Genomic DNA, 19,834 nt, shown 5'->3' with positions numbered 1-19,834 from the left:
TACTGTGCACCAAAAACAGCTGATCTACAAGCTCACAACAAAGCGGGAAGCGACACAAGTGAGCTTGTAGATCTGCTAAGTATAAATCAGGCATCAGAGCAGGGGGACAGGAAGCCACACCATGCAAAAGTACTGTGGCCAAAAAAACTCCTTGCAGCAATGAAAATGAATGTGTATATATAAGCTATCCACAGTATATATATAATTAAAACAATGAGTTACAAAACTGTACATAATTGCACAATAACATTAATTTATTCATAACATAAGTTTTGAAAAACATCTGCCAAGGAGTTTTTTCCTGTTTACTTTGCAATGTGCCGGTTAGGTTCCCCACCACACGCTTTGGCACTATAAAAATGTAATGACCATGATGAGGCTTAATTCTCAACTGGTTTGCATTAAATTAGCATGTAGAACAGAGGTGTTTTTAGAACTGATAGAGTGTACAGTAGTTCTTAAGGACTTTTTTTTAATAGATTTTTTTCACCTTCATTTGGTACAGTGAAGAGAAAGACACACAGAGAGAGACATGCAGCAAATGGTCCGGCCAGCACGGAATCGAACCGGAAACTTGCTGTCAGGCATTTGAGCCCATGTACTCTAACCACTCAGCTATTGGGTCGCCTGGACACCATCATTGTACAAATGTAAACACATGAGGCCATTATGCTTTGCTGACGCTATTATGATTTGATGATGTATACCAGCTTTGGATTCAAGTATGGGAAACATGTCCATTATTGCTTTTCCCAAATGTTCCCAAGTTTGCCTAACCTGCTGCCAAAGACATGACCAGAAGGGACCAGACCTGTTTGTCATTCTGACCTGGTGATGAGCACGGCGGTATCGTGGTGAGCGATTCCATTGTCAGGGATGGCATTCCCGTTGCTGTTGCGGTGCTGGATGGATTTCTGCCACTTACAGAAACTGTCCAAGGACTTCCCCGCATGGTGGTTAATCTCTAGCGTTGGCTGGTGGAGAGAAAGATAGTACAGTATATGGGATTATACTCATTACTGATGAATTGAGAACAATGGACCACAAGCATTAGCATAACCTTTGACTGTACTACCTGTACTGTTAACAAACTTGTTAATAAAGTATTCGATCAATCAATCAACATTTCCACATACTGTGGTACTGAGGATTGAGAGTGTTGAGAACCCAAAAGCAGGACAGCCAGGCAGGTAGTGTTCAAAACCCATGGTTTGGCTGTTTTAATACAGGTCATAGCAGAACAGACATCACAAACAAACTGACATTGATGTGCCGACAAGGACTGACTGAGGAACAAGACTAATATACACATGACGGGCTGATTACACATGAGATACAGCTTGGGAAGACATGAATAAAGAACCATGAAAACTGGAACATGAATATAACATAGAAATACAAAACCTAGACAAGACAGGCAAAGTCTGTGACTGTGACAGACATGTAAGGTTATCAATACAGGAACTAGGTCTACTCGGGAACGATTCAAGTCAAGAACGAGTTGCAAGTTGGGAATGTATGCCCCACCTGGTAATGCAATACCCAGTGTACTCGTTGTCAGAGTACCCGTTGTACCTGTCTGTCTGCCTGTGACCCTTTTTACACCATGTACTGTAGATCTACAAGCTCTCAAAGCGTCATAAAGCAACGCACAGAGCTATACTTAGATGGTGCTTCCTCTGCGGCAGTGGTCTGTATTTGGCAGGTCCCCACATGCACTAAGCCTCTAGTACTTGTAGAACATCATTGCTGTCGGGCAGACACCTTGTATCTCCATAGATACTGTATAGCAACGTTTTTTTTTAGTATTGCACTACTTTCACGCAATAGTAGTGACAGTAGCCGATCTATAAGCTCACAACGCGCCACATCACAACGCATTGTGAGCTTGTATACCTGCTACATTTTGTAGATGAAAGTGTTAAATACCAACATTCAGGGGTAAGGATATTGATGAGATGTAAAAGGCGATAGCCCTTGTTTTCTAATGTATTGTATGAACTTTACAGTGTAGTTTTTTATTATTATTATTATTATTTTACTATGATTATGTTTACATAATTAAATTATACATTTTTAATCTGTTTTAATCTAGCATTTGTGTGCTACTGATGACGCCCACCCAGGGACTGATATAAATTAGCTCTTAGCCATCTCTGGTGCAATATAGTTTTTGTGCATTGTCATTGTCAAATAAAGAATTAAATACAAATAAAACACAGCGTTAATTTAACCCTGTGGGTGTAAAAATGTACACAGTAAAATCCTAAGTGTTCATTTAAGTTAGCACTGAGGATTTTAGTGTGTAGTATTATAACAGAGTTGGCAGAGCAGGGGGAAGTGGAGGGAGTGCTGCGCTGGCCACAGCTGGCTAGAACTCGTAACCGAGGAATGCATGCGGTGACATAACTAGTAATTGTCTCATCCCACAGTCGCTCATTTCTGGGCCTGCTGCTGGCCCTATTATGTCTTCCAGGGGCCATTTGCTGTTTTCGGACCTGGAAAACCAATGGCAGAGCTGCACAGGGACAGACTACTTTTCGATCCCGTCCCAACCTCAGCCTCAGCAGACCGTGCAGTAAGAATAACAACGCTAATACAGCCTGCCGCTAATGATCCTGGCATTTATTTATTCCTTTTTCTATGCTGTCAGATGACGACCGGATCTCAGGGGCAAATTACAGGGCTTATTTTTAGGCAGCACGAACAGTATGAATCACAAATGTTCCCTAATAGGACAGCTATGGAGGAAACCTCAAGGCCGCCCTGTAATGCCCCCTCTAATACAGTATGATTCATCTGTTGAGGTCCCATTAGGTCAACATTGAGATGGAGTGGGTAACCCCAACCTGCTGCCAAGTCTCACCACATGCTGTTAAACAGCCAGCTAGGGAGGTCAGTGGCCAGTTGGCCGCATAGCTCGGTCATCTATAGCTTGCGCCGCTGGTATTACTATGTAATAAATCTGAACGAGTTCAACTCCTGGCTTAGTCGGTGCTGTGGAATCTGACTTTAGACTTCATGTCCCTCTTCATGGACTCATATTATTCAAAAGAATAATTAATTTGACAGAGGATGGACTATGTAAAAAACGCCCGATGTCTCCACGGCCCAGAGCCAGGGGAAATTATTGGTTTATTCGGATTCCTGTGGTGCACTCCGAAGGTTAGCAGACTAGGGAGCGTGCCATATGTACAATACTTATGACTGTTATGGCTTTTGTCTGGCTTAAAACCTGTGTCGCATCACATCCCGGTTTCCTATCTACCCTGTTCCTGTCTCTGCGGTACATAATTCTGCCTGCTGAAGCAGAAATATCCTAGAGATAATCTTTTGTAAGACACCGGTGGCTACCAAAGCGGCGGCTGCTCTGTACGGATGAATGTGCTCCTGGTGGTGGCAGTCTGCAGGGACAGGAGGCTGGAGAAAACACTGGGCCCTCAGAGAAGCCCGCACCCCACCCGCTGGCCTCCACTTCATATTTACGTAGATACTGATATTTTTAAACAAGCTTTTCTGAGGCCCATATGTGCGTCATAGCGACGGTCAGAGGGGTCACCGCCTGCCTCGGCAACAAGCAGGGCAGTCATTCAGCTCCCTGCTACCTACTCCTGCACGCTCCCCTTGTTTAATCCCACACTTTTCCACCCACCTCTCCTTGCCCTCCATCTTCCTCTCTCTTCTCACTCCTCTTCTCCTATTCTCTCTCTGTTTGCCTCTCACACCTCTAGGAGCGGCTGTAGCTGAGTCGGTAGAGACTGAGGCTGTCTGGGAATTGGAAGGTCACTGACTTGACCCTCAGCTCGCCCAGTCTACGTGTCTATATGTGTCCCAAGACAATTTACACCTAACAGCTCCCTCCCGTGTGTTCATCTGAGCCGTCTGGCTCTGAGCTGAGCAGCTATCTGCTGGGTGAAGCAGTGAAAGTAATTTCCCTCCAACAGGGACCAGAAAATACTCCCTTTCATCTCACTTTCATTTCTAGTATAGTGTGCAGTGGTACGGTATAAACCCAGGGTGATAGTATAGTGTGAAGTATACAGTGTCAGTGGTTTTCAACCAGTGGGCCGGGGACCATGATTTTGTTGACTATATGAGATTAATATAACAAAAAGCGAATGAATAAGAACTTTAAATTAACACTATGTTAGTTCCATTGATCCAAGCCGGCACACAATCGATTAGTTGATCATTGAAATAAACAGGCTCTGAAAATGGATGTGGCCACGAAAGCTTTTGAAATTTTCAAGTGGACGCTGTTCCCAAGAAGGTTGAGAACCACTGCAGTATAGTACAGCATAAGTGAGTGATAGCATAGTGTGCAGTATAGTGCAGCATAAACACAGGGTGATGGTTGGTTACCTGGTCTTCCATTAGCAGGATAAGCCGTGTCACCACTATGTTGACTGCGTTCCCCAGGCTAGAATCCTGGAACAGTTTGGCAACCTGACCTCCAGGGAAACAAGAAAAGGCCAGTCTTAAAAAGAAGAGCTGATACACCGACAGTAAAGTCCTTAGTGTTAATTCAACTCTGAAGTTACTATGTATACTGAAGAAGAGTGGGCACTGGGAAAATGAAAAGACAGGACAAGGTGAAGCACCACTAAAAGAGAAACCTTTACAACGTTTACAAACCACCATTTCATTTTTTTTTTTTAAACATACATAAAAAGGTCCCAATTTCATAAATAAGTAAAGGCGAGTCTTAAAATGACCTGTAAAACTAATGCTACACAAGCTAACCAATAGCTGAAAACAAAGGACAGAAGACTTAAAAAGAGCCGACAAAGCAACCCCTTGACTTGACACTTATTGCCAAGGCTGACACCAAAGATCCACTCATATGCTTGTTATTATTTGTGGCTTGTGGTGTAATTTGACCTGCGTTTCCATGAGAGTACCCTCTGGAGAGTCAGCAGTGGGGTCTGTTTTGGTAGGATACAACCTGCTTTGTCACAGCAAACAGAGACCATTCATTAAAGGTACAAGTCCAGACACGAGTGTGTTTAGATTTGAATGATTGGCTGACTGGCTGACTGAAGTGATCTCCAAAGACAGAAATAGAGCTTATAAAGATACAGAGGCTAAGCCTGTCTGTAGGTGAGCAAAATCTTTTTACCTAGGCACTTAAAATAGACTAAGTAAGACACTGTAGCACTCATTAAGTCTGCACATTTATTGCAAAGGGTGACTGACTGACCTTTCAAAAATATTTATACTTGGTTGTTGTGCATCATGTCTCGCACCGAAAATAGCTTGTCGATCGGCTATTTTCGGTGCAAGACACAGGCACACAACTATTAGGTGCCAGAGTCAAGCAGAACAAAGACTCTGAGAAAGACACTTGTTGAAACGTCACTCAGTCAAACCCTGCAATTAACGTTCAGAATGAGTGCTCAAGGATCTTACTTTGGGTAGTGTGTTTGTGCTCATTTGGGCTCACGCAGGTAAAAGGTTTTGCTTACAGTATATAGTGTCCTTTACTGTTGAACACCAAAACCCTTTCATTCAAAACTTGGCTGAGGCGTGCTTGACTTCACTTGTTGGCTTACAGTCTATATTGGACTATTTTAACACCAGCCATGACATACGTACGTATGTCAGAACAATTCTCTACAGGGACAGATTCGAGAAGCCGTTCTTTAACCACATTAGCCCTGTCATTATGATTATCCTTATATTAAAATTGGCTAAAGGGAGGACCGGCAGGCCACCCCTCTGGCGGGCCGGCGGGCCACGTCATCACGCTCATGTCACTATGACTCAGCCATAACCATATAAGGCGTTCCCAATGCAGCTACGCCAAAATATGGAGTGTGTTGTCTAACCTCAATTTGTCGTCATGGCATCAGGCGCAAACAAATCAGTTGGCTCCATATATGGGCACATAAGGGGCCATGCCCATATATGGGCATATACTGATGACATCAGGGATCTCCATATATGGGCATAAAAGGGACAAGGACTGACAGATACAGAGATCTACATATATGGGCATATCGGTCGGATCGGTGGTGCGATATAGTTGCTGCGTAGCGGCTCGGCAAAAAAATATGTTTTTCACAAATTATTTTACAAAAATAGCTGACAACCTGTTGCAATGCGTTGTGATCTCATATATTGGCTCTTTTCAAATATTCAAAGAATAAAAAAGTACAAACTCTGACATATTTCACTAATGGCCATTCTTATCAATGCATTTGCATGCAAGAGACTTATAATGAAACTTATTGGTGTTTCTGCAGACATTCCTGTTGTCCCCAACAATGTCCACAAGTCTGTACCCAGTCTCCTCCGAATGTTTATGAGCTGACCACATGCCATTCCTTTGTTTTGCAAGTAAGCCAAGTAACCACACCACAATTCGTTGGTGGATGATGTGTATCCTCTCACGGAGTAAAACTCTTTGAGCACTTGGGAAGGCAGCACTAAAAGCAATACATCATCTGCATCCTTCAACACATCCCCTCTCTCTCTCAGTATGGCTCCAAAACACAGTAGAGAGCTGCTTTGTTTCACACCATTTGTCGGGACAACTTGTTTTAACATGAAACTTTGTATGGAGTGAGTAATTATCCGATAATTTATTAAGATACGCACCATTTTTATGGCTTGGCTCTGCAGGAGGCTACAGTGTAGCTGTCTACAGTATAGAGAGACAATGCGCATGTGTGGGTGTGTGTGTGTGTGTGTGTGTGTGTGTGTGTGTGTGTGTGTGCGTGCGTGCGTGCGTGCGTGCGTGCGTGCGTGCGTGCGTGCGTGCGTGCGTGCGTGCGTGCGTGCGTGCGTGCGTGCGTGCGTGCGTGCGTGCGTGCGTGCGTGCGTGCGTGCGTGCGTGCGTGCGTGTGTCAGACTCTCTGTCTGTCTGTCTGCCTGTCTGTCTATCTGTTTGTCCGGAGCTAATCTTGCAAACCGCTGGACTGATACATGCCAAATTTCTTGTGCACACAGCCAGCTAACTTAGTATCTACCTCCAAAAGCTTTTTCCACATATGTTTTATACTTTTTGCCTAAAAGGAAGTGAATGGCAGTCGAACATGATGTCCAAGATCCATGTGCCGTTATTGGACCCAGTCTTGTTAGACTCTGGATCCTCGGACGTTAATAATGACACAAATAATGTAAGACATTGTAAACATTAGAGACCGTGTACATTCGTTCCCATTTTCAGCAAATATAAATAGCACATTATTTTGTTAATGCACAGTATACTATCGTATATGCTTCCTTTTTGTGGTGAAACTTACAATATTCATGACAGCCAGGATGTACTGCTCGATGTCTCTGCGACCATGATAGCCCACCATCATCTTGTCAGCCACCACCAGAGTCTCCACGTAGCGCTCGCGACTCACTGAGCGCTTCAGGGGCAGCTGGCCCCGGGCCACCTGATGCGGCGGCGTCTTCAGAGTGCGCTGCCACCATGCCATGCCCTTCCCTGGCTTCTCATCTGAGGACCAAATATAAACACACTCTACACTGTCAAATCCTGAGTGTTCATTTAACTCAGAGAGTGTACAAATGTACAAATTGGAACAACTTCAGATTGAAGTCGAAACGCTTTCTTTGATGTTTTTGCATTTGGTTTAGCCAGTCAAGTGTTTTGATGATGAACAAGGAAACCATACCTTGGTTGGTGCCTCAATGCACATTTATTTGCATCGCATGAACACACTATAACAAATGAATATGATGAGGCCGACCATAGTTATACTCTTTTTTAGTAGCTTGACTAGTTTAAAAGACACAGTTAGACGCAACCATGCCTGCTGGCTACTGCAGTGGTGTTTTAGTGCCTTGCTCAAGGGGACCTCAACAGTCATCGTCCCAGCCAGTTTGCAGTTTTGAAGTATCACCAGTCTACCTCCGTCTCTTAACCGTGGTGAAGGAAACCAGTGTTATCTATGTGGATATCGCTCTCCCTACCTATGACTCCACAGGACTGGTCCATGTACTGGTGGCGAAGCGATGACCTCTTGTAAACCACATGGGGGCGCTCTTCCCCCCTCTCCGTCTTGGTCTGATTCTCTGGCGAGACCAGGGGCTCAATAATATACTCCTCTCCCCCCGCCACGATCACCCCCTGCTGCAGAAATAGAATAGAATAGAATCCTTGCCATCAGCATACAAATAATAAAAACTCGAAAATGTGCTCAGTAGATCACAGACATTCACCATTCATTCATTCTTTGTCTTTATGGTATTGTTATTCCCCCTTTTGGCCATGATACATGATACATCTTTGTTTTTTAAGTATTGTGGTGTCATATTAATCTGTTTAGAAGCTATGCACATTTTTGTGACAGGCTATGCCCACCACCATGCCCCCTTTTGGCCAATCAGCATCACATCATCAGGATCACTTCTTCCTTGCGCCAGGACCAACCTCTCCACCACGTGTTGTGCAAATCTGTTCATAACTGCTTGAGTTATCCAGCTAATAGACAGGTGGAGAAACGGACAGCTAGACAGGGGCTAAAACATGAAAAAATAAGAAAGAAAGAAAACACTAACAGCGTAGTTTCAACAATGCCAAAAATGCGCACAATTCATAATGTTGTCTTAAAGGGCCATACCACTGCTAATGCATGTCATTTTCTATTCACAGCTTCAGCCATGTATTATAGACCCCTTATCATACTACATCACACTGTTTTAACACGGAGGAGTGTGCGTGTATGTTTAACACAGAGACACAGGAGATTAGGACAGTTTTAGAGTTCATTTGGGAAAGGTTTCAGGCTTTCAGGCCCATTAAATAACATTATAAAGTTTTAATTAAATATTACACAAAGTATACAACAAATGTGAAAAGACATTATTGGAGGTATAACAGTTGGCCGATGGCTAAGGCTCCGAAAAAGGTAGACAAGAGTCCAAGAATGCACTTTTGGCATTTTTATTCAACTCCAAACACCAACAGTCCCGTGCAGCTATTTTACAGTGCACCTAGTCAGAAACGATAAGGGACCAGTCGAAATTTACATAAGGGGGGGCATGGAGGAAATGTATGTGCCCTGATCTAAAATGCCATGACCCTCCCTTTGACAAAAAAATAAAATCAATGACCCTCCCCAAGTGATTACAAAAAAAAGAGTAACCCTCCCCGCCTAGAAGTGTCACGATATATTGTGTCACGATATAGCCTATCGTGGTATTAAAATGTGATGATAGGTATTGTCATGATGTCATACTGTATCGTAATATTTTTTTAATTGTTTTTTTAATAAAAAAAAAATCACTTTTTTTTTTTTGCCGGTGAAAGTTAGGAGTTTTTACTGTATGATATGAAATGTAAAGCTTATCATAATCATAGTAATTATTAATCATGTCCTCCATCATATTCAAGGTATTTTGGAGAGAAATGAAACAGACTCCAGTCACTTTCAGTTTAAAGCACTGCAGAGGGGAGGTGTTGTGTGTCAGCTGATGCTCGTTGACGCTCGTTAATGTGACATGCATCTGCACTCTCAAATTAGCCTGGTAAACCCTCCCTCCGGAAATCTCAATTCCATTTCATTTCAGGAGTGAGTCTGGCATGAACCGCCTCTCTGCAATATTGGCTGTGTATGCCAAACGGCCGCGCCTATCAGCGTCGTCGCTCATTGTTCTGTGATTGACAGCTTACGTTGGCCAATCAGGTGGCGAGTTCGAGTGAGCCCAAAACACGAACGGCAGCCATCTTTTTCTTGTGCGGCCAATTCTCCGCTATTTTTTTACTTCAAAAAGCTCTCTAACTTCTATTTTGAGGCACGGAATTTACTTATAAGATATCGTTTGGATAGAATTTAGTTGTTTAACTTCATATATGTGGTCAATTAATCATGACAAAGCCTATTTAAAAAATAATAATTAGAGAACCGGTAGGGGCGGGCAGTGACACCATTGTACCCGAAAAAGGCAACCCATTTTGGGTATGGCTGTCTCAAAAGTCCCGTCGCGTCACATTAAGACTGGTGAACTGCTGATTGGCTGAAGGGGAAAAATTATCATTGGCTGAAGGGGTTGTCAGTCAACGGTATTACTCCCGCCCAACTCCAGCACAGCCAATATTGCAGACAGGCGGATCAGGCCAGACTCACTCCTGAAATGAAATGGAATTGAGATTTCCGGAGGGAGGGTTTACCAGGCTACTCTCAAATAGGCCTACATCTAATCTAATATTGTATTATACTGTATCTGGTATTATAGATTTTTTTTAGCTGTTGGAAATAACTAGGCTGCACTTGGTTGGTAAAGTCCAGATGACAAAAATATGAGGTTTGTGGAATTTATAGTTATGCAGTCTTATATTATATTTGTTATATTAGTGTCTATCTGTCCTCTGAAACAATGGGTTTATAGTTAGTGAGAACTTCACTTCTCCATTAAGCTTGCACAAATGTATTTATTTGTGTGTACAAAGCACTTTGTAATTGTTTCTAACTTGCTTTATAACGTTATTTTTAAGATGATGGCCAATGTTGATGATACATGAGAAAAGCACATTAATAATATATCATATCGATATCATGCCCAACATCATGTATCGTATTGTGAAATTCTTGACACCCCTAACCCTCCCCATCAAATACAACATGACATTTAAAACTGATATGTCCAATGTTTTGCTTTCCACATTGATTAGAACATTGCTGTAGTGTAGTCAGTCTTGCTAAATGCACAGTGTATCTGTAGTAGTGGTAGCAGAATGGATAGTGTTCTCATCTTACATGTGGGAAACCCATTGAATCCTGGTCAGATTGAAGAAAGTTTAATATTTGGTAACCAGTAGTTTAAAACTTTTGTCACTCTGCCCTTTTAATTATCAACTACAGTGACTACAACTACACTGTAGCCTACATAAAACAAATTAGGCTATCAATTATGGCCTGATGCTTCTGGTTTTACTTGAGGAGCTAGGCATCTATACACAACTGTCCATATAGATCCACATTAATCACATGCACAGAATTACTTCAAATGATTATGAATATCCAGTTATAGTAGGCCTATTTATAATGCATCTCTCCAATAACGCCTGTTGAAGTTTTGCTTAATTGTTCAACCACCATCGTTAAGACGCTGAATAGATTTGACTGGGTCGTTCACACTCGCTGTGCGTTGATGGCTTGTTAACGACCGTCATTGATTCTAAATAGACAAGGTGTTACTTGATTTGAATTCTTTGTATCCTTTGAAATGGAGAGGGGTCATTGACCACTGTTCTGCTGTACTAAAAAGGTATATAAAAAACGGACTATTTTATCAATTCAAAATTGCATGACCCTCCCTTGGATTCAAAGTAAAATTAGCTGACCCTCCCTTGGACCAAAATTAGAAAGGCATGACCCTCCCCTATTTTCCTCCATGCCCCCCCTTATGTAAATTTCGACTGGTCCCTAAATTGCCAAAAATAACATTTCCAATAATATATACTTGAAGGCAACAATACCCAAACAGACAAAAAACTGTTAAAAGGATATACCCGTCCGCGAAGGGCCCTGGCAGCTCTACCTCAGGACTGTTACCTGTGCATCAGCCCAATGACTGAAACTTCTTCTTCTTGGGGTTTTATGGTGGTTGGCATCCGTATACGCTGCATTATCGCCCCCTACTGAACTTATATCTTCTTCACCGTGCACACTATACTGTATACAGTGTCTCCCCGAAGTGCTCCTACTAAACCCCATTCTGTTAATGCCCAGACCCACTGGTCTGAGCTGGTGCGAACCCTTCCCTCAGAATGTTGTCCAGGTCTTCACCACTTATATCCCCAATATCAAGGAATCTTCTTGCTGCGTCCACGTCCACCACCATTTTTATCCTCTCGGATTTTCCCTGCATTTCTACTGCACAATTGATCCCCATGGCTAAAAAAGCCAGGAATCGTCTATTGTCCATACAGATGTTTTGCTCCTTTTCCTTCATTTCCACCTCCATTCCATGTTGTCCTGCCACAGTTTCCTTTTTCTCACCCACTCTCTTCACAGCCTCTGCATATGACACTCCTCTTTCCACTCCGATCTTGTTCACGTTTACTGCCTTTCTTCTTTTCAGACACAGTGCTGCTGACCCTGCATATGACTGCCATTGCAGTGTACTGTATATACAGTATGCTGGCTCTTTTGTAACAGAATCCTACTCGTTGCACCTTCCCCATGTCCTGGCTCCTCTACACACTGCTGCAACATGACCACATTCTAGGCAACAATAACATCTAAGCGGACCTCTCTTGTATGTCCTCACCCTATACGTCACATAATTGGCATAGATTCTTTCAGGAAGTTCCCCTTCAAATATCAATCATACTGACATGGTATAATTATCCTTCCGCCCCCCTTCTCTAGTATATCTTGTCATCCTTTTAGCCTCACATACCCCTTCTAAACTACAAAATATGCTCGGCTTCACCTTATTACTCCCCTTGTCTTTTTCCTCCCATCTCCCACGGGAAAGGTGTGTACTGGGGTCTCTCCAAATGCATAGATATTCATCGCCTTGTACGACTGTTCATTGCAGTCAATAATGTTTACCCAGTGGGCGCCAATGGCCTAGTGGTTAAGGCGGATACCACATAGGCTTTAATGTAGCCTGGCGGCGAGTCACGGATTTGATTCCCAAGACCGACGACCTTTGCTGCGTGTTTCTCCCCGTCTCTCCCTGTTTCCTGGCTGTCACACTCAACTATATATACCCCGCTCCTAGTTACCCTCACTGATTTAACTCTACCAACTCTTTTCTCTACAAACTTCCCAACTGCACGCGGATTGCTAAAGAAATCAGTTTTTTACCTCTGCTCTCATTCCTATGACACAGATATCGTCCTGATCACTTCCTGAATTAACTACTTCTTCCCCCCTTCTCTTTCTATCATTGTTAGCCTCATCATCACCAAACTCATCATCTCCCTCGGACGCCATTTCAAATCAACAGCTCCTCTCTGCTACTACCGCTGTGCTCGACAGACACTCTTTACCTGCCTCCTCCCTTTTATAGGGAGTGAGACATACCAAGAATTAGCTATTGGTAATTAAATTAACTCATATAAAGCTAACACAAGGCCTATGAGTTAACTACACAGTTACTTTAAGGTTTTACCAACAACTTCAAATGAATTTCCAGGAGCCAATTCATACACAAACTCTTTAAAAAGTATTTTTTATCTTAACCATGAAACGAACAACCCTCCTCCTCTAAAGCACTTGGCACTTTCCCAATCAACAGGATTGCCAGCACTGCAGAGGAGAAACAGATGAACCACAATCAAACAATTCCACACAGTTTCAGTAAATAAACATGTTTAAAACCCTTTGCAGTCCTTATGTTGTTAACAATGCATCAAAGATGTCCTGTTATTGTCTATAGGGCACAGGCTGCCCCGTTACAGGAGGTACTTCTGGGGCCTACTGACAGTGTGCACAAGACATTTTGCGCTGATAGGTCCAGCGATTAGCAAGATTACACACAGGCAGACGGTGACTGCTCATAAGTCCGACATCCCACTACTCCGACTACGTGGCCTCCCCGTGCGGTTAGGGTTAGGGTTAGGGCGAAGGGTTAGGTACTACTGCGAAGTACAACAATGTGCAAACACAGCAGCAAGATTCGTGAGTTGCTGTGATAGGAAAAGGATATCAAACGGAACACAACCACCCTAAAGACTAATCATTGTGTATATTCCGGCACTATACCTGCACCCAGTAATCTTGGTACATAGAAATTGACCTATCGAAGATTCTGACTTTCAAATGTACTTATTTTTTGTTTTGATTGTATTGCTGTATTGTTGTATTATGCTTTCTGCTTTGGCAATGTAAACGTATGTTTTCTCATGCCAATAAAGCCCTTTGAATTGAATTGAATTGAATTGTTAGGGATAGGGTTAGTAATGTCGGAACAAATGACATGTCGGAACAATGACATGTAACCAGGCAGACAGACCCACAGACAGACAGAACCTCTTATAGACGACTAGACTCCTGCAGAGCCATGGCGTAAAAGATTATGGTATGCTTTGGGAAATGGTCAGGTATAGAATATAGGTTAAGTATACCATTAATCAATGTCAATGCATGGGCTAAACGGGCCCCGGATTCTATGTTCCCCGCTTCCAACCCTAACCCTAACCCTTACCCCTTTGGTAAGCGGGGAACATAGAACCCGGGGAACATAGGGATAACCCCGGCTAAACATGCCAGACCCCCCAGCCGGTATGGTCCTTTAAATCAGACGTTGGCTACAGAAGATACACAAACGTTTGTTACACAGTGTGAGTGTAACGGTATATTGCTCATACAGCCAGGCTCCCTCGCTACAAAGTAATACTAACTCAGAATCCCTGAGCCGTAATCAGCGTAGGAGACCAGAGGTGAAACAGGGGCCTTCTGAGGTCTTAGACTCTTACAAGTGTGATAGATAAGGAACTGACAGGTGAAGACTACGAGACTTCATAATCACTTCTTGCAGCGTGGTTCAGATGGGATCTTAAGTGTGGATTGACTGCCCTCTGCAACAACTATCGACTCAGTTTGGTTTTGTGGCATCATCCCTAGAGATCGAGCAGTGAAAGTTTGATAAATGTGGTGTTATGCTTTTACTGTACATGAAATATGGACAAAACAAACTTGTGGAAAAAAGGGGTTTTCTGGCACATTGTAATCAAAGGGCAGTGTATTTGGAGCTATGAAATCATGTGTCACTGAGTGCGAGAGAGAGTTGGAAATGTACAATCTGATCATTTTATGTGAGATGATCATTATATCACTCTGACTTCAGAATGTCCCGTCAAACGCGTCCCACAAACACGGCCCTTAAGTTCAATGTCACTTAACCCTTTAAGACCTGGAACGCATCTGTGTCACTTTAGATTTCTTTGGCTATTCAAAAATAGCAGATATACAAGCTCATAGCGCGGCACCGAGTGCCGCGCTACGAGCTTGTAGATCTGCTATTTTTGAAAAATCTTGGGGAAAAAATGATTTTTTTTTTCCAATTTTCTTTTTAGGATTTTGATTTTTTTTAAAGAATCGCCTCAGGTCTCAAAGGGTTCAATTCTTCTGTGGGAGATGACTGAACCTATCTTTAAGGGGTTCGGGACTCCTGCACTCTCACACAAAATGCACGCATGCACACAACCATACACACAATGGTAGAGAGAGGCAAAAAGAGACAGAGAGAGAGATACAGTAACACTTCCTCTGTTTAGATCTTCTGGTCCCAGTCTCTGGGGGTCAGAGCGAGTGTTTCCCCTTGACTCACCGCCTCGAGCTTTCAAAGTGCACCTAATCCCATAATAAAATTAGTGACGCTCCCCTGGGCACACAGCCCATTCCCTGCTGAATTTACTCATGCTAGTCTGACCACCAGTAATTACGTGTGCAGCTTCTTAACGCTCTTGTGAACATATCTAATTCTCAGCTGTATTTACAGTTGCTTAATGTGGAGCTGCCACTTTGGTAGGAATAAAGAACAGGGACACCGGTAACTATGAATACAATCAAATCTTTGCGTCCCCCCCGAAACGTGGATCTTGCTGGTGACAATGAACACGTCCCATGCTTTCTGCTGTGGCATGCTGAGATGACATTATGAGTTAGTGACCAATACAGGAAACAGCTGCTGATGGGACTGGCCTGATAATCCTCTAATTAAACAGGTGTTTTACTAAGAAATTAGAATGGTACCCTGGGGGGGTGCCGAAGTGGTTACGGTGCCTGACAGCGGGTTCGATTGCCGAGCCCGGCTGGCGGACCCTTGCAGTGTGTCACTCCCTGACTCTTTCCTCCGTTTCCTGTCAGTCACCACTGTACTGTACTCAAATAAGGGCAGAAAAGCCCCAAAATGGCCTGGGCCGTACGTAGCGTGACGGTCCAGGCACCTTAGGCTGCAATGCCAGCCTGACAGCGTGTCACGGGTTCGACTCGCGTGTCACCCCCCATCTCTCTCCCCATTTCCTGTCAGCCTACTTTCACTATCCCTCTCAAAATAAAGGCATTAAAAAAATAAAAATAAAACCCAAAATATTTAAGAAAAGAATAATAATAATAGTTCCCTGGCCTGAAAACCTTTAAACGCTCAGGAAAGAGTGCCACACACACAAGACACTACAGCAAAATAGTAGTGGAAATTACATTACATTACATGTTTCGTGTATTATCATCTTTAACTAATATTGACATCTTTGAACCATTTGGTCCCCAAATGCGTCGCTGCATTGTGTGACGCTTGGAGATCTGCTATTTTCGACCCAGAATAGGGACGCTATGTGGTTGAAATGCTCAGAGTACAACAGAGAGGTCACTTCTATGGGAAGAACAAGAGCTGTGACACTGATCCTAATATACTATAATCTGTTGTCTGGGATCCATGGGGAACCGTTTTGATTGGTCCTGAGGAAAACAGCCATTGCCATAAAGTAGAAGATAGGTCATAAGCGCCCTACTGTACGTCCATATTCATAGCCACCTTTGCGGAGACACCTGAAGAAGCTTATTGCTATGGACACCGTTCAGTCCATGACCAAAAGAACGATTTTGTATGGAACAAATGCGTCTCGGAGGCCCCCATGGACTGATTTACACCTCTCCCGTGTTTGACACGGAAGCACAAGGCTGCTATGAATGGGAACGTCCGCTCAAATGTGTTTCTATTTCTACGGTTTATGCTAGGGTATGAGTTAGGAGGAGCGAGAGTGTTCTTCTCCAGCTGTTGCAATTGCTGCATATCACGTTGCTGTAATGGAAACTTCCTGGTGTGTTTGGGTTGAGATTAAAGCTAAATTGTGGATGTTAACAGCTCAGCGAGCTGACCAGCACTCCGGGACAATTCATGTGCCAGTGCATGTGCCTCATGCTTTCCTTCTGTTCTAAAGCACTGTCATTTGAATCCAAACATTTTAGATGGTGTCAGCGGTACACCCCCCCCCACCTCCCCACCTCCCCCCCACACACACACACACACACACACACACACACACACACACACACACAGCTGTCGAAATGTCTGCGTTGCTTTCGAGGAAACTTGAACGTTACTGCATCATTGTCTACACCCGTGGTTCTCAACCTGTGGGGGCCGGGTCCCCACATGATTTTGGGGGGGGGGGGGCCCCAGATGATATAAGAGCCTAAAATTGGCCCGGACGGCTGGTGTAGCGGTCCGGGCACCTAGGCTGCTAATGCAGCCTGACAGAATGCAGCCTGAGAGAGTGTCGCGGGATCAAATCCCGATCCCGACGACCTTTGCTACGTGTCACTCCCCATCTCTCTCTACCCATTTCTTGTCTACTGTATACTATCAAATAAAGGCAGAAAACCCCCAAAAATATATATATTTAAAAAAAGCAACACGAGAGCTTGTAGATCGGCTATTTGGACAATGCCTCAATTCCTACAATTTCGAATGCTTGTCAGGGTGGGGGGTCCCCAGTTCAAATATGATTATTTGGGGGGGGTCGCGGCCTGAAAAGGTTGAGAACCATTGGTCTAGACCTCATACACGCTGCACAGAACTCCAGTGGAGGTGAGGTTTAAAGTGCCATAGAATTACAGTCTTACCAGGCCATTACAGTTGCTGAGAGCCACCCTGCTAGAGTGTGGTTGGTCCTGGAGGTGTCCCACGTAGTGGCAGTAAGGGGAGTAGGGATGACTCCAGGCCAGACGACCCCTCCGCCAGTACTCAACCCGGAACTGCCTGGACAGCAGTCCCCCCTGCAGCGTCAGGTTCAGCAGGAAGCTGGTGCGTGGCGTTGACAGCTGGTAAAAGAGCTGAGGGATTTTTTTGGAAGAGATAGGAGATTTGTTTTATAATGCACTACACAAATGTATTAAGTGCTCTACACTCAGGTTGAAAAATAAATAAATAAATCCAGGTTTATTTATATGCGGGGCGGTCTGAGTCAGAATTGCAGTTACACTCAGCCTCTCCCTATAAAAAAAGGCAAAATGAAAGAGAAAGGAAAAGCTCTGAGCGGTGCCATTATCCTGCACTGCTCAGAGAGAAGCCAGAAGGATAGTGATACAAGAGAACAGGGATACAAACACGCACGCCCGCTCGCACACACACGCACACGCACACACGCACACACGCACACATGCTCACACACACACACACAGAGTCAGAATCAACTTTACACGCAATCAATTGATTTTGAAGTGTACAATTCATTACAGTGTCTGCAGGCTTGTCCTCTGTGCTACGGCGCATTCGTCGGTGTCCAGGGTCCAGGGTTTCGCCCTCAGGTCCCACCCGCACTGGGATGGCAATCTCATAATGGTCTAGACTGGACAGGAACACAGCTAGAGAGAAGAAGACTTGAGATCAAAATCACAGAATATATATATTTTTTTCATAACTTTTGAAAATGTACTTTGATCACACATACTAAGGCAAACATTTGAGTGCTAATTACAGTGTGTAAAGAAAAGAATTCACTGAATGGGAGTGAGTATATTGAGGACTTTTCAGTCCATAGCCCCCCTTTTCCATGAGGCCAAAGGGCCGTTGCCATGGTTTCACTGAAACTGTATACTTCCTGTCTCTCCCAGACTGCGCCAGGGCCTGGTTGAGATTTATTGTCCAAATACACGGAGCTCCAAACAGCCAGCTACAGCTAACTAACAGGGAAAGGTCACCGGTAAATGAGTGCAGTTTTCACTGAACCTTTAGCCTTGTTTAGAGGACAAGCAGCCCCTCCCCACACCGGGTAAACAGCTAGAGATTAAAGTTCCCTTCCACAGCTTTGGAGAGCTCTGCACCAGGGAACTGCTCTGTATACAGCTAAGTCTGGCTTAAATAAACAGTAAGTACCATTACAAACCCCCCTCTCTCCTAGACCTATCTCTCACATCCTCCAGGAAAATTCTTCTACACTACTCTTATGTGACCAGAGTAAGAGTAAGACTAAGACATTTTCAACCAGCCCTCACAATTTGAAGCACATTAAGTGTGGTATTGTCATAAAATGTGCTAGCGTTTGAGGTAGGAGAGGATCTCCTGCAGAGAGACAGATGGAGAGAGCTATGCCAGGGAACCTTCTAATAAAGTACCCCTCCACCACTTAGAAGCAGTTAATTAGACCCCACACACAAAAACTCTATTCCGCCCCAAAAGCAACTTTGTGAGATTAGCAAAAATGTGACGAAAATGTGTGAAAAGTAAATGTATGTCTAAAAATCTTTTTCCACCAAAATGATATGTGTAATCCATTACTCTCTAATTACTCCTGCCTGCCAGCTTAGATGTAATGCAGCCAGACAGGGCAACCTGATAAGCCTAGTAGACTAATGAGTGTGGCCTGGCACCGCCAGTGAGCTTCACCACTGACTGCTTTCATAAGGCCTCCCTCCCTCCATCCATCCCTTCCTCCCTTTTTTACCTCCCTTCCTCCTTGCTCTCATCCCTTCCTCTCACTCTCTCCTCCTTCCCCCCACATGCCTCAATTCTGGCCTGGCCCCTTCTATACCCACCATGAATTAAGATAACACACTTTTGTTATATATGCTCCGCCTTGTCTCTTCAACGGTGGAAACCATAAACCTATGGATAACTGGCAAGGACTACTGACTCTACCTTGTTACTGGTAGCAAATAAAAACACTTTGCTGATCGATCTCACTACAGTTATATTTCTGTAGCTAAATTATTAGACGAACACATTATTGTGAATTTATTCAGCATGGTTTCCATCAGGGTAGTACAGACATGAGAGGGTAATGTATTCCACATAAATGTTCACGATTGTGTCATGCCCTGACTGCTAAACAATGTTGTGGGTGCACAAATAAAACAATGGTGCACCCAGCCCCTCGCTTGCCATCATCACTCATGGCTGAGTCAGCATTCCAAGTTGAACA

The 19,834-nt window shown here is 43.7% G+C and overlaps 1 protein-coding gene across 1 annotated transcript in view; it reads right to left on the bottom strand.

The window, feature by feature from the left end:
• The window catches only part of adamts10 (ADAM metallopeptidase with thrombospondin type 1 motif, 10), a 75,422-nt gene that overhangs the window by 39,092 nt on the left and 16,496 nt on the right, over positions 1–19,834 (bottom strand). Inside the window, exons 3-8 of the mRNA XM_080430056.1 lie at positions 18,151–18,278; positions 17,538–17,747; positions 7,927–8,086; positions 7,248–7,450; positions 4,363–4,446; positions 829–974 (exon numbers count right to left, since the gene is read on the bottom strand). Of these exons, the coding sequence (XP_080286182.1) occupies positions 829–974; positions 4,363–4,446; positions 7,248–7,450; positions 7,927–8,086; positions 17,538–17,747; positions 18,151–18,278 (931 nt within the window). The remainder of the gene's footprint in view (positions 1–828; positions 975–4,362; positions 4,447–7,247; positions 7,451–7,926; positions 8,087–17,537; positions 17,748–18,150; positions 18,279–19,834) is intronic.

The sequence above is a fragment of the Gymnoscopelus braueri genome (genome assembly GCF_963280865.1).
Source record: "Gymnoscopelus braueri genome assembly, chromosome: 6".
Taxonomy (NCBI): Eukaryota; Metazoa; Chordata; class Actinopteri; order Myctophiformes; family Myctophidae; genus Gymnoscopelus; species Gymnoscopelus braueri.
This window is presented reverse-complemented; position numbering and strand designations above follow the sequence as displayed.